The 16,634-nt window shown below is 35.0% G+C and overlaps 1 protein-coding gene across 1 annotated transcript in view; it reads left to right on the top strand.

Annotated features, from left to right (window-relative positions):
- Nucleotides 1-16,634, top strand: part of LOC130239190 (pro-neuregulin-3, membrane-bound isoform) — a 655,667-nt gene that overhangs the window by 633,939 nt on the left and 5,094 nt on the right. The window contains exon 8 of the mRNA XM_056470247.1: nucleotides 5,862-6,041. Coding sequence (XP_056326222.1) covers nucleotides 5,862-6,041 — 180 coding nt within the window. The remainder of the gene's footprint in view (nucleotides 1-5,861; nucleotides 6,042-16,634) is intronic.

Here is a 16,634-nt window from a genome sequence, read left to right as displayed (position 1 = left end):
ACCAGTGAATGTGAAATTTATCTGCAAACTGCTTTTTATAGTCAGTTCTCTGGTGTAATAAAATATGGATTTCATGTTTTGTTCTTCCGATAGATTCCATTTGCTATTGTCAAGTTTGGGAACAGTTAATGGTTTTGCTCCCCAAGATTGCAGTTATTTGACCAAAAAATACAGTAAATTATTAATAGAATGAAAAAATATTATATATCATAATATAAAACAGCAGCTTATTAGATATTTTCCACTTCCATTATGTTTCTTACATTGGCTTGAATTAATAATATAAACATAATATAAAAAAAAAAAAAAAAATTAAAGTATAGTTTTCTTAAAAGCAGGGTTCGACAATAAGGATGGATCAATATGCGTGCAAATGTGGTCTTAGAATTGAAAAAGCAGCATGGCTGGCAAAAATAATTGAGTTCACGCAAGCAAAAAAAGGCAGATAAATACCGATCGGTCGCGCGCACAGGTGATGTGTTGCACGTGACTGTTTAAAAAGCGTGTACGCTCCCATTTTGTTGCAACCATGCCTGAAAGCGCAACTGGTGCGATTAGTTATCTTCGAAATAGACTGGATAAAAATAAAAAGCCATGCTCGCGGACCCACAGTCCTGCTGCTTTCAAGAGCTCCAGATTTATTTAATTATTTATTTAAAAAAAAAAATTTGTAAGCAGCAGCAGTTGCTTTCACTTTAAACATTCTTTGAACAGATTATTAATGGGCCTAACGTTAACCGTGTGCACAGTTGCTTACAGTTATTTTTGTTAATATGGTTTAATTATCATTGTTGTTACAATAACATTGCTTTAATTGGAGGTTAACTTCTCATTTATTTGTAGTTAACTGACAATATGAGACCTATTTTTCTTGTAAATTGTTTTGTTTTTTAATAAAGGTTTTGTTGAATAAAAAGTACCCATATACAGCTATATTTTGCTTGTTTTGACACATTATTTAAAATGTGTGGTAGAGAAATAATTATTTATTTATTTTTGGTGTGGTCACAGATACATTTGGTAAACCCTTAATTTTGAGCCCTGAAAAGTCTTGTCAAATTAAAACTAATAGCAATGTGACACTATGAAACCATAACCCATTTGCATTGCAAAGTATTTTTATATTGTTGCTTTTGTTAAAGTAACTGAAATAACACATCACAGTAACTTGCTTTGAAAACTGGCGACACTACAAATCAGAACAATGTCCAAAGCGTACTGCATTTGGAATGGAGTGTGAATGAAGAGAACACATTCACCAATGCTCTTTAGTAACTATTGACACTACCTTGGCATGGATCAATACATAAAAGAAAAGATGTTAAGTTCATTTACCTTGAGCATACGTTCTTAGTTCTGTAGGAAATGAAGGATAACAAATTGCTTAATCAACAGAATGCACTTCTCACAATTTATTTCATGATTTGGAAAAAGAAAATATAATGTGAAAATATCATTCTCTGGAGACCTTTTGCAATTATAAAACTGGTGACCTGGTCGTAGCATTTTAAGTTGTCGTTTGAAGGATACCAAGATATCAGCAATCCGAGTGGGAATGGGAAGATGATTCCACCAGTGTGGAACATTGAATGAAAAGGTTTTGGAAAGTGACTTATAGTCTCTCTGTGATGGCATCAGAAGGCAGTGCTTACACCCCAACTGGAGGCTCCTGGAGGGGTGTAGACCTTCAGCAGCAGGTGGAGAAAACATGGTGCAGTGCCAGTGGCTGTTCTGTAAGCAAGCATCAGTGATTTGAACTTGATTCGAGCTTCAATCGGTAACCAATGCAGAGAGATAAAGAGAGGTGTACATGGGCTCTCGTTGGCGCATTGAAGGCCAGATGAGCTGCAGAGTTCTAGATCATCTGTAGAGGCTTGAGAGTGCAGGATGGGAGACCTATTTTTTTTAAATGTGAATTGTTTTGTTTTTTAAATAAAGGTTTTGTTGAATAAAAAGTACCCATATACATCTATATTTTGCTTGTTTTGACACATTATTTAAAATTTGTGGCTAAGACATAATTATTTACTTATTTTTGGTGTGGTCACAGATAAATTTGGTAAACCCTTAATTTTGAGCCCAGAAAAGTCATGTCAAATGAAAACTAATAGCAATGACCAGCTAGATGTAAGAGGCTAAATTATTATATGCATTTGTTTACATGACAAAACATGTATTTTTGACTCAAGAAGGTCCATACTGACTCCAAAGGCAGATACTGATAAGATCAGGGCCTGGTATGTGGACTTTGGGGGTTTTACGATGTGGTCACATGTTGATTGGTCAGTTTGAATGTCTCAGCATTTTGGGCTTTAGTCACATGGTCAAGAAAGATACAAAATAGGTGGTAAAATGCTGCTCTGGCTCTTTTCTTTTCCTGGCCTGTCTTTCCTGGTCTGCTTTCCTCCTCTGCTCCTCTCCTCCTCTGAATCTTCTCTGACTCTACTGTAATCAGGCTAACTTCTGGGCCTGCTCTCTTTGTCTCTCTCTCCCTCCCCCTGTGTCTCTCCTTCTACCTCTGGTAACTTTAATTTGATATTTAAGCTGGGTACAATTTATATCATATGTTTTATCATTTCATATTTGATCATTTTATACAGTTATTTTGTTATTAATTCAGTTGTAACCATAGAGAGTTATTGTCATTAAATCATCTCATTTTCAAGTATTCGTGAATTACTTTTGATTTAACATCAACACTTAACTCTTCCATATTGCAATACAATACAATCACATAATATCAATGCTCTCCCACATTTATAGCTATTAATACTGCCCATTCGGCAGAACTACAGTTCGAACTGCTGTGGGTTTTAGAACCCAATCTTACAAAGAGCATTAAAATAAAAATTTTAAATCAGAATAAATCTATTTTATAGTTATTTTAGTTATTTAATCTAGTTATTTTAGTTATAAAAATGTAATAATAACAGATAAAACCTGGACACTGAAACCAGTTTTATAAACACATTAACTAAAAGTTGTAAATCAGATAATAAATCTGATATAATAATATATCTCATATATAATATATCTATATAAAAATAATATGGTTTTATTTGTGTCTGTTTACACAATAATAAGTTTAAATGTGCTATGAGGGTTAATTTTAATAATTACAAAACTGTGATCCCTGAAAAAAATAGATAAAATAGGCAGCATGGTCAGAAACATTTTTCCTCCCACAGCTTATATGAAATCAATTAAAATGGAGGTCATTTGTCGTTTCAGGATTTAATAGATTACTAGGTTTTTCCAAATTCACTCATTTATTCAAATGCATTGTGATGTGAGCGATCTATTGTTTTAAATGGTGGCTCAGGGGAGCTGTGGTTTTGTGAAGGGTGGTCTTTTGCTGGCAGAGACACAAATCCTTTCAGCCTTCTTTAATCCTCATGCTTTTTTCTTCAATCGAAACGTTAAGCCCTGATTCCACTCTCTGTTTTTGTTTGTAGCAGCAGCAGCACGTATGAGGTTATATTTTGGTGAAGATTTTGTAATTTGTTTGCAAACAGTCTATGCTTTGCAGTCCATGTCTTCAAACGATCATCACAATTGAACTGATTGCTCTTGACTGAGGGTAAGGAAGGATTTAAATATGCAGTGAATTATTGCTCTGCTGGAGACTCATCTAAAACCGAGTATGAATTCCTTCTCGGGCTGTTTTTTACCAAATAGCCAAATATGTGCCTCTTACCGCCAGCAGTCTGATAGGTCAATTAATCTCTATGTTAATGTGGCCCCATTCAGTGGAAACGTATGTACAACATCTCCCTGTAGTTTGCCTTAGCGGTATCACATAAATATCTAATTGGGAACAAGATGAGTCATTGGTAATGTGCTCCATTTTTTCATGGTAGAGGAAATATATCTAGCCATGTATTTTTATTTTTTTCTGTAGTCTACAGGTGTGTAGACGAACGGCTGCATTCATGAGGGTTGTTTATTCCCTGTGTTTTTACGAGAACATGCACTGCTTTGTGAAACACTCAGCACAGCAGATGGAGACAGAGAGAAAGTGGGGATCTTATTGCAGTAACAATGTGATGGACTGGGGTTTGAAAATCTGTGCAGAAATAGGACTGAGTGGAGCTGCTTTGCTTTGTTCTGAATCGTGTTCAATTTTAAAGATTTTAATAATTTGTTTGTTGGCCACACTTTACAATAATACTTCATTAGTTAATGTTAATTATTGTATTTACTAACAAGAACTATTAATTAATAATTCTTGTGCAGCATTTATTAATCATAGTTCAACATTTACTAATCCATTATTATCATTCAAATTCATGCTTGCTAACATTAGTAAATGCACTGTGAGTTGAAAGAAATACTATAATAAATGTATTGTCCATGTTTTGTCCACATTAACTACTACACAATTATTATTATTATTATTATTATTATTATTATTATTATTATTATTATTATTATTATTATTGGTTATATCATTGCCATACAAGCAGTAATTAAACCAAATTATTAAATAAAATAAGTTAAACATTAAATACTTTAGTTATAATCTTTATTTTAACATACATGTTCTGTTCTGTTCTATTGTTAACATTGATTCATTAATTTTTGTCCCATTATATATATATATACATATATATATATATATATATATATATATATATATATATATATATATATATATATATATATATATATATATATATATATATATATCAAGGCTCTCAATGAGTATCCTAACAACTTAATATTAAGTGTAAAATATATGTATTATTATTATTATTATTATTATTATTATTATTATTATTATTATTATTATTATTATAAACATTTAATTATTAAATTGCTAATATTAGTTGTAGTTAGTACTAGTAGTATTATTTATTACAATTTTCATGCTTTATAATAATTTTAATATGTTTTTATCCAAATTAATTTATTTAAATAAATAATTATTATTCATTCATTTTCTTTTCGGCTAAGTCCCTTCAGTAATCTGGGGTCGCCATAGAGTAATGAACTGCCAACTTATCCAGCATATGTTTTACGCAGTGGATGCTCTTCCAGCTGCAACCCAACACTGGGAAACATCCATACACACTCATTCACACACATACACTACGGACAATTTAGCTTACCCAATTCACCTATAGTGCATGTGTTTGAACTGTGGGGGAAACCGGAGTACCTGGAGGAAACCCACGCCAACACTGGGAGAACGCCAATCTCCACATACAAATTCCAACTGATCCAGCCGAGGCTTGAACCAGTGACCATTCTGCTGTGAGGCGACAGCGCTACCCACTGCGCCACCGTGTTGCCATAAAAAAAGTTATGTTAAATATCCCAGTATTTATTTATGTATATGGTCAAGGCTCATTGATTATCCTAATAACTTAATATTAAATGTAAAATGTATTTGATTATTTATTTATTGTTACTATTTTAAACATTTAATTATTAAATTACTAATATTAGCTGTAGTTGTAGTTCAGGGGTGCCCAAACTTTTTCTAATAAAGGGCCAAAACCAAACTTGATTGAAGCTAATCAAAGCTAACAAATATCACAATTTTTATGTTATATAATGTGTTTAATATGTTTTTATCTAAATGCATTTATTTAAATCAATTATTATTATTATTATTATTATTATTATTATTATTATTATTATTGTTATTAATATTATTATTATTATGATGATGATGTTGATGATGATGATCTAAATTTTAATATGTTCTACTGGCCTAGGCAGTCGTGTAATAAACAATAAACAACAGTAAACATGCATTAATTAAATTTGTAATAAATTAAAGCAAAAGTAAATAGAAAAATAAATGTTAAAAAGAAAAATCTTTATTTTATTTAATTTTTTATGTTGTTTCACAGGAGTAGCTCCCTCTCTCATAGTCCAGATCAGAGGTGTCGCTCTGCTCTTCGGCCTGCCTCCCGCAGAACCCCGCCCATAACCAGAGGATGCCTGAATGCCATTGGTGGATCCAGAGACTCTGGCCCCGCCTACCAACATCTACAGGAAGTAGACAGTTCAGAGAGGGAGTCAGTGAGAAGGTTCGTTAACAACATTAATTTGCTACAGGTCAATGAACTTCACACTAATTATTTAATGCTCGCTCACAGTCCTGCCCCAGTGGATTAAACTCCAGTCTGTGACTCTCTGAGGGATGAGATGCATTAATGCTATGAAAATTGCATGCATAAAGCATTTTTGGGTAATGGTGGTGTCCATGTGAGTCAGTTCTGGTAGGTGACTTTCTGCCCCTTTTAGGAGTCCTCTGTCTGCTTCTTCTCTCCTCTGATTTATGAGCCAATCTGTAGTTTTAAACAACAGCTTCTGCCACAAAACCCCCAAGGCAGAGACTGTTCTTACACTTAGTCTTTGTCATTTCATCTGTTTCACCTACTGCATCTTAGATCTCAGTTTTATCCTATTTAATAGCTAAAGTTTTATTTAATTTTTTGTTTTCCTCTTAAGTGCAGTGTTTCCTGCATCAACGCTCCCTTGATGCTGAATGTATAACCTCCACCAATAATATTTATTATCATAGTAAAAGTAATCAAACTGCAAGCTTTAAATGAGCACACGCACTCAAAAAATAACTTTTGCTGTTTGTTTAGTTGAAGCAACATAATTCTTAAGTTTTTTTTTGACAACTTAATTGTTTTATGTTTAATCCACTTAAATTAGCAAAAACAATTAAAGTAACTTAATCAAATTTGTGTGTGGGGAACCCAGCATTTTTTTTACAGTGCAGGGTTTGTAGAATGTTTAGTCAATGTCAATTTTATTTATATAGCACTATTAAACACAACCAGAGGTTGACCAATGTGCTGCACAATACACATCACAACAAAGAAAAAATATAAAATTATGGCTAAAACCGACAGTTTTCATTGATAAAATGCTAAATCAAAGAGGTAAGTTTTCAACCTAGATTAAAAAACAGACAGAGATGAAACAGATTCAATACATAGGAGCAGAACATTCCACAACCTAGGACCAGCTATTGCGAAGGCACGGTCACCAACCAGGGACCGACCAGGCTGATGCTCAATCAACATGTCTGACAGACAGGAAAGTGCCAGGCCATTTATCGATTTAAAAACCAAGAGAATATATTTAAAATTGACACGGTAGAACAAAAGAGATACGTGATACGCAAAGTGCGTAAAGCTAGTGTAATGTGGTCATGTTTTTTGGTACCTGTTAAAAGCCTTAATTGTAAATGGGATAAGGTTTTCTGACTAATCCCAAAGTATAGTGAGCTACAATAGTCCAATCAAGTGGTAATAAAAGCATGAATTATTTTTATTTTTTTTATTTTCTAGATAGAATAGATTTGACTGTTTTTAAAAGTCAATGCTTAAATAAGCAGGATTTAACCACTGCATTTTTATCTGTTTGTCAAAGCTCAAGCCATCACCCAGAATAACACCCAGATTTTTTACTCAGGGCTTCATTGAAAAACTTTTTCAAGATTAACTATCAGTGCTCTAGAAGAGTTTGACGGGCCGAAAAAAAGTGATTTCAGCCTTACTCTCATTAAAATCTAGAAAGTTCAAAGATAACCAGGCTTTCACATCTGTCAAGCATAGCATAAGACTCTCTAGCCCACTTGAACTTGGATTTAAAGGCAGGTAGATTTGGGTTATGCAATCAAAATTTTATATGAAGTGATATAAAAACATACATGCAATAAATCAGTGTAGACACATTCATGAACCAATGAAATGTAATGATTAGTTTTTAGAATGCATCATGGGAGATCATTTGTATGAACTGGACTTTTTTGTCTGATTCACAAATGAGTAAATCTTAGGAACACGTCCTGATTCGTGACCAAATAAGTAATTTGAGCTGTTTTTTTTATTAACTTTCTGTGGACAGATTTATGATCAAATAGTTTGTATGAACTTGCTATTTTTATGAACCCTTTGACTTTTCCAGGTTTCTCAGTAGCGAAAGGCGTCATGGTTGGGTAAACTTAAAGCGCAGTGAATGGGAGAGTACAACAATTAATGTTTTTACAACACTATTTGCTGAAATAATAAAAGAAAAACTTCACGATGGGGTAATCAAGACTTTCAGAAAAGGAAAAAAATTGTGTGAGATTGGCAGCAAGAGGAGAGAATAACATCAAACTTACCCTCAACCCCATAAGCAAAACTGGATTGTTGCATAAAAGACGTGCGAATAAAGCAGCGTTTCCATCCAATGAGTTAAAGCGAACAAAATCGCAACTTCCTGATTAACTGCCACCAAATATCAACAGTAAAAACGCAATTTGCTGTGGTAGGAGAAGCTGCACAAATCTTTGCTTCATTTGATAAATGACTTGCGCCTCAGAAGGCAATCCTGACATGCAGTGAACGCACCGTGGTGTTTGAAAGTGTGAGACGCGGAGCACAGATGCTCTTGATTCTGGAGGTATTTAATAATATAATAACACTATTATTGAAACGCTTAAGGTGTTTTACAATGATCAAAACAACATTTCAGGTGTTTTACAGTGTGCTCAGCCTGCCGGTTTTTCCATTCGCTCATATTTTCATCATCACATGATCTCTTATAACAAAATCACATGACTTTTTTTAATGCACATGCTGGAACTTGTTCAGTAAAAATGTTTCCATCACAGTTTATGTGCATTTTTTCACAGTTTATGCGTATCTTGGCGTTTTCATCAACCGTTTTTTTTTTGCGCATCTCCAAAATGTGCATATAAGTAGGTAGATGAAAATGTAGCTCATGTCTCAAATCATTATAAAGCACTTGTTAGAGAGAGAAAAAGAGACAGAAAGCAAGAGAATGTCAGATAGAGTAGCTCTAAAAGCAATGTCTTCCTGTGTCATTGTTTTTGTTGTGGAATTTCATGCAATTGCTTTGGAGTGTGTCTGAAAGATTTTCAATAAACTCACTCATGATGTGTGTGTGTGCTCATAAGATCTTATTACCATCAGAATTCTTTGTGCACATTTAGTTAGTTAGTTTGTTCGTTTGTTAGCAAATTATTGAGTACCATGAGCAGGGTCGTGCAGAGACCTTTCGAGGGGCAAGTGCTCAAAGTGACCCGGAATTGGGTGGGTGGAGTGTGTTGTGTTTGGGACGGTCGTGAAATGAAGAGCCGGGGGGATTGACAAGTGAAGAGCGGGAGGGGTTTGGAAGTTTGGAAGTTTGGGGGGGGTTGGATGATTGAGAGCTGAAGAGTGGGGGGATTGGGGTGGAGGTAATAATCGAGAGCTGGAGAGCAGAGGGGGGGTTGGGGGGTGGTATGTAGGGGTCTGTTTGTTGTTAAAAATCGAGTCATGAAGGGGTGAGTGAAGAGCGGGGGGGGGGGGGGTGTTGTTGGTGATTGGACAATCGCGAAGTGACTAGCAGGGGGCACTTTCATTCATTTTGAGGGGGCATTTTTTCTTTTTTCTCCAAGAGAAAAAAGGGCAGGTGCACCCAAAGCACCTATAGCATGTTTACCCAATTCACCTATAGCAGGGGTCTCAAACTCAAATTGCCGGGGGGCTATATCAGTGACTGACAACTCATAGGAGGGCCGTTTTCAAGCACAAGAAAAAAGTGGAGACCTTATGTAATTGATGCATTCACACAATCTTGCCCAGAGTATATGCAGTCAAAGCTCTTTCTTTTAGTTTGTTATTGTACATATTGAAGGGGTAGTTTAAATTGTTATATAATACTACACTTTAATAATAGGCATAATAATTATTATTATTATTCTGTCCCAATCAATTGTTGCTTAACCAAAAGTTTAACAGACTTTACGGCAATTAAAAAAATATGTTACTATTTTGTAAAACTACAACAAAGAGGGGGAAAGTAAGTATATATATATATATATATATATATATATATATATATATATATATATATATATATATATATATATATATATATATATATATATATATATTATTATTATTCACTTTTACTTTAACAAGTTCAATTCCAATTCAGCCAGCAGTCAAATTACTAATTCACTTTTTTTATACAAATCTTAATGCATATGAAGACAATCTAATAAATGAGACCATTTGAATCAAATATTAGCAAAATTATCATATTTACACCACCATCATAACGTGTAAGTCATGGAGATGTGTTTGTACAAAAAAATACAAGTCGTATAAACTTTAATCAAATGACCCTTGTATTTTTTTTTAAATAGAGCTTTAGTAAAACTAGAGCACTTACGGACATATATTTCAACGTTTAAATCAGCCTCAGAAATAATCTGCATGTACCTTAATCTCAACCACACGCTGATAGAAACCGAAAGTAATCCGAACATAGAGTACAGTACTTTAAATGTCCAGTTGGTGGGGGGTCAAAACCACAAGTGACTATGTGTGACTACACAACAATGATAGTGATTTTAAAATATATGTTTTGGGGGCCGAATCTAGTCCTATTTTCGACGTCAGTCACGGAGAGGGAGAACAAACTTCACAGAGAATTCCAACTAGCCCAGCTAGGACTTGAACCATCGACCTTCTTGCTATAAGGCAACAGTGCTAACCACTGAGCCACCGTGCCGCCCTAAATTAAAAAATATAAAAGTTTAATAGACGATTATAGAAATGTAGAATCACTTCTAAAAGATTACGAATAATTTGTTCAAGAGTCAGACCTAAGCATTCACCAATAGGGGTATGTCACTGACAAAGTTTCTTTTATAGCATGTTAAAATACATTACCCAGAGTATATCTTTAATGTCTTTGTGTACGTGCCATAAAACCCGTTTTATAATTTCTCCCAGGTTTTCAGTTGCGAGCGTATGCCTTTGTCTCTGAGTGCGGGAGCAACAAGCGGGCTTGTCTGAGCTCCGTTATTGAAGTTCTGTATGCAGGCATGACTCACTGAGACAGGAGGACACTGGGGAGAGCTGCCTTTTCCAGGAGCAGCACGGCTAATAAAAACCACACTGTCATAGCCAATTAAACAGCCAGTGATATATCAATGCAATGGCCAGTCCTGGATGAGTTGGCTAGAATGGGAAAGTCATCAACTCGCACACAAACTATAGGCTATCCTGGCCTAGTTGGGGCTCATTTGGAATACGAGAAGGCTTTGTAGTGCGGAAGACTCCACCTCGCCTTAAATTCTCCAACAGGGTCTCAGTACTGACCTATTTCCAGCCTTCCACCCTGCATAAGAATATTCCTCTGCCGGAAAGAGCTCGGTTTCCATAGAGACTGGCTGGGAAACGGGACAGGAGAGAGTGGGAGCGAGACAGGAGAGGAGTGACAGAAAAAAAGAGGCAGGGAGGAAGAGACAGAGATAGAACTGTTTTGCATATGACAGCAGAAAAAAAACTCTTGGCCGTTTCATTCCTTCCGTCGCAGAAAGCTTGCTGTTATCTTGCTGAAATGACTTAAGCATGGAAGGGATTTAATATGGTGGTATTGTTCTGAGCACTTTTAGATAGAAAGGCTCAGGTCAGTCCCCCTGTGGGTTGTCTGGATTCTCTTGAGTTGCGTGCTTAAAGTGTATTGACAATACCTAAAATTGCTTGCTCATATCAAGTCCTGCTGTTATGTGGGATTTAATTCTGAGAGTAACAACATTGCATCCTATGCCTCCTATCAACAACACGGTTCATTTGTAAGTGGCTTTCTAAAGCCTGACCTCATCAGCGGCATGTTTGTCAAATACAAGTGTTTTCTCATTAAAGTGTTTTCAGTATTTGCTTTCAGACGGCGATGCTATTATACAGGACAACAGCATACATTCTGCTACAGTGACACCCTTTGTGCTGTTTTCTCTTCAGTCTAATTTATTTAATGCATCTATCTGAAATTGTTACATGATATGGTAAGAACAGCACAGTTGCATGGAAAACAGTTATAAATCATAATTTGCACTGAGCGCTGCAGCAGTATCGTTTCCTTTAGCTGCTAATTCTGAAAAGTGATTGGTCCATCTTGCTTATGCTTTTACAATTAAAATGGCAGGAAATTATCTTTACTTAAAAGAGTGAGTGTTAGATGCACTTATGTAAGCAGACTGCCAATCATCTCTCTTTCAATCTGGCACACTCTAATCTGATTGTCTGACTGCGGTTAAAGGCAGTATTTTATAATAGGGTGCTTTTTCACACACATGAATGCCTTCATGAATTTGAGTAAGCACATCTGTACTGTCATTCTCAATAAAATGGGTACATCTAGAAATCTAACAATGATTATTGTATTGTATGATACAGAACAATATAATATTTAGTTGTTGGGTAAAAAAAACAATCTAGTAGAATTGTATGCAGAAAAGATACTTCAACACGCGTCATAATTATGACCTGTGAAATTATAATTACATAGTTCCCAGGAGGACTTGAATGCACCAGCAGAAATGTGTGCTTATCATTGGTCCAAATTCATATAGCAGGCTGGATTGGCTACCAACACTTGGTCTTGCTTGCCTGAAATGGCTGCATTGCAGATATGGCCACTGAGTGAACTTCAGTTAAATTCAGTTTTATTCTATGCACTCAGTAGAATGTTAACTATCCGCAATGGACCCAGATATTCTGCTTTGTTATCAGAGTTACACCTGTAATATATATACAGCAACTGTGTGTGTGTGTGTGTGTGTGTGAATATATACATGTATATATGTATGTATGTGTATATATGTATGTATATATATAGCCCCCCTGAATTATTAGTTTCCCTGTTTATTTTTTTCCCCAATTTCTGTTTAACGAAGAGATTTCTTCAACACGTTTCTAAACTTAATAGTTGTAATAACAAATTTTTAATAACTAATTTATTTTATCTTTGCCATGATGACAGTACATAATATTTTACTAGATATTTTTCAAGACAAATTTACACAGCTTAAAGTGACATTTAAAGGCTTAACTAGGTTAATTAGGCTAACTAGGCAGCTTAGGGGAATTAGGGAAATTATTGTATAATGATGGTTTGTTCTGTAGACTATCGAAAAAATATATAGCCTAAAGGGGCTAATAATTTTGACCTTAAAATGTTTTTTAAAAATAAAAACTACTTTTATTCTAGCCGAAATAAAGCAAATAAAACTTTCTCCAGAAGAAAAAATATTATCAGACATACTGTGAGAATGTTCCGTGCTGAAAATTTTATAATTCTGACTTCAACTATTTTTATATATATATATATATATATATATATATATATATATATATATATATATATATATATATATATATATATATATATATATATATATACTTTATTGCACAGACAGGTAAAATACAGAACAAACACAACAGAGAACAACATATTGTCTGCATTTGTGTTTTGTTTGTTTTTTTAGGCCTAAGTGAACCTAATACTATCCAAAGTTACGTACCCACACCTACGCATAAACCCCTCGGGAGGAATCAGAGTCAAATGAGAAAATATACAGACTCTCTTATACAGATACAGAATAAACAATGAGACTATATATTAAAGTATATGGTCCATAAATGTGAAAAAAGGAAAAAAGGAAAGGAAATAGCCTAAACACAATTCAGGGAGAACACTCACACAACCAGATGACACAGCTTCTACTGTATAAGTTTTATAGAATTTGTCAGTAGAGCCCTGAATGCAATATTTAACCTTTTCTAGAGAAAGAATGGACATGAGATCTATTAACCAGCTATTAAGAGGGAAAGGAGTTGTACACTTCCAATGAAGCAAAATGCGTCTTCTCGTGACCACTGAAACAAATGCAATAACATTGGATTGTTGTTTAGAGAGAATAGAAGGTAACATATATATATATATATACCTTGGTGCTATGTGTCGACGCACATAAATATTTTGTTTTAATTACAAATGCAGTCACATAGTCTATAGTCTATTTTATCATTTGTTCTAGGGCTGCACAATATATCGTTTCAGCATCTATATCGCACTGTGATCATTCGCATTGCAAACGCAATGTTGAGCCTGAGATTGTATAATGACCTTAAAAACACCCAGGCATAATGCATTGTACCATTTGTAATTTTACCAACGATTAATTTTATTGAATTATTTTTACCATACAGTTACTGTACTTGAATACTGTTAGACTCAGAAAATGATAAAACACTTTTTCAATTGTATCTTTTTCTTGATTTTCATACCAGTCGATCTAACATTAGAAATTCTTTACAAATAGAGATTTTCTGGTAAAACTGTAATTATATTGCAATATCGCAAAATAAAAAAAATATCACAATGCTAGAATTTTCCAATATCGTGCAACCCTAATTTGTTCCATAGTCTAAATTATAATTTTCCTATTATGGTTTATTGAATTTATTTGGAAATTCACACCACTAAATGATAGTCAGACAGTTTGTTCCAGAATGAGTTACAGTGTGGATCAGACCTTTTGTCATGTAGTCAAAGGTTTAGAGACAGTATGTATGTCTAGTGGAGAGATGGAGAGAGGGTCACTAGAGACGTGCTCAGCAGGAGATCCTCAGTAGAGAGTGCTTCATTAAAATCACATTTTTAGCCTTGTTCGAGAGAGCTCTCTTTTAGTTGTTGATTTTGAGGATTGCAGTAAATGATCAAATTAAATTGAATCATGCTCTCTAAGCTTAAGCAAAATCTCTCAAACTCTGACTAAATCCTCGCATCTTTAACTGTTTCAGTCTTGATATCTTAGGATGGATAATGCACAGCCTGCTGAAACACTTGACATTTTTGTCATATCTTCTGTTTTTTTTTGTGGAAAATAGAATCAGACAATTTTTCTCCCCTTGATTGAGGCTTAGCTCTGACTCGGTCGTTATCAGAAAAAGCAGTGCTTGGTTAAATATTGATGCCATGAGAGAAGCCATTCTTTGTCAGGGATTATGAATTATTACACAAAGATAATGAATCAGGGGAACAATGCCGATTGCTCCTAAATTGAGAGATTAGTTTACCAAAGGTCTTGTTGGATGGAAATTGTGCTTTCATCCCCTTTAAAAGAATTTTGCATGCAAATCGTCAGAAGATTAACTTAAGAATGACTGCCATGGGGAACAGCAAGTTTTGAATCAGGAAACCAGCTAAAGCCCAGCTGAACTGCATGATTATGTGTCAGAGAAGACACTGGGCTACCAGCCAGACCGAACAAATGATGAATAGCTGAAAACCTGAGATACATGAATGAGTAGTTTTTGTTTGTTCCATCAACACATGAGGGTATCAACATAGGGGGAGAAAAAAACTTCAACACAAGCTCATTCTGAAAAACATAGTGCTATTAACATTTCTGGAGATTGCAAATTATGCAGCCAGAAGTAATTATGGCTGCATTTCATCTTTAAAGTGAACAATACGAATCAGTATGATGCTGTTCCTTTTCGTGCTTACCAGCTGACTGCTTACCTTTGTATGGATGGCTTTCCCGCTGTTACCGGTTTGTCCAGTTAGCTCACCATGTACACCTGCGAACTTAAGATGCACAGAGGACTTGAACACAACGATGGGGTTTAGGTCTGCCGAAGAATGATTTCAGAAATTGGGTAAGACAAAAAAGCAGAGCCAAAAAACAAAATAAACAAGTAATTAACAGGGTGTGATAAATGTGATAAAATCTGAAAAATTGGTAAAAAATCTGTATTTTCTTTTTCTGGATTGCTTATTTAAACTGTCGATTGGGTTTAGGGAAGGGGCTGGGCGGGTCAATCTGTGCTTTTGAAAACAATATTGGCTGGGTTTAGGGAAGGAGTGTGGATTGGTTCATCGGTCAGTCAGTCAGTCGGTCAGTCAGTCGACAGCAGCCTCTGGTGGATTCACACAAAAAGAGCAGGCGCAAATGGCAAAAATTTGAGATTACAAAAAGCATACACAGCGGTCTTTGGTGGATTCGCGAAAACAAAAATGGCAAAAAAATCATTGCTCCTGGGACGTATTTGGCAGTCTCCAGAAATGTATATAGCGGTACATTTTCAGAATGAGCCTGGGTTGAAAAACTTCCTTTGAGTTTTATTTCAGATATTCTACAGTATCATCTCTGCAATGGAGGCAAATAAATGTTCATTATGACAAATAGGGTGGTCCACCCAATCAGGAGCTTGGCCCACTCTGGCCCCGCATCAGATAACAACAATTTTTTGTGATGCGTTTCATAACTAAGAAAGCAGCATACATACGATGTGACCGTGAGCTTTAAAAACATGTAAATGAGACAGGCTCATTTACAATCTTGATTAAAGTATTCCGTTTTAATAATTTTAAACCAATCAAGCCGCATTATTCAATTCAATTCAGCTTTATTTGTATAGCGCTTTTACAATGTAGATTGTGTCAAAGCAGCTTCACATAAAAGATCATAGTAAATTGAAACAGTGTAGTTCAGTTTTCAGAGTTTAAGCTCAGTTCAGTTTAGCTCAGTTCAGTGTGGTTTAATAATCACTACTGAGTCTAAACACTGAAGAGCAAATCCATCGATGCGCAGCTCTACAGATCCCGAACCATGCAAGCCAGTGGCGACAGCGGCGGGGAAAAAACTTCATCAATTAGATGAAAGAGAACCTAATTCAGCATAGAGCACAGATTTCTGTGCACATCACGTGTCTCAGCGTGCATTACCAAACGCACTTCCTTTTTATATCATTTTATGCAGTCGTAATTTGTACAATAGAAAGACTTAAAGAACGCAAACAGTTCAGCAGCAC

Source organism: Danio aesculapii, chromosome 13, assembly GCF_903798145.1.
Source record: "Danio aesculapii chromosome 13, fDanAes4.1, whole genome shotgun sequence".
In the NCBI taxonomy this organism is placed as follows: domain Eukaryota; kingdom Metazoa; phylum Chordata; class Actinopteri; order Cypriniformes; family Danionidae; genus Danio; species Danio aesculapii.
This window is presented reverse-complemented; position numbering and strand designations above follow the sequence as displayed.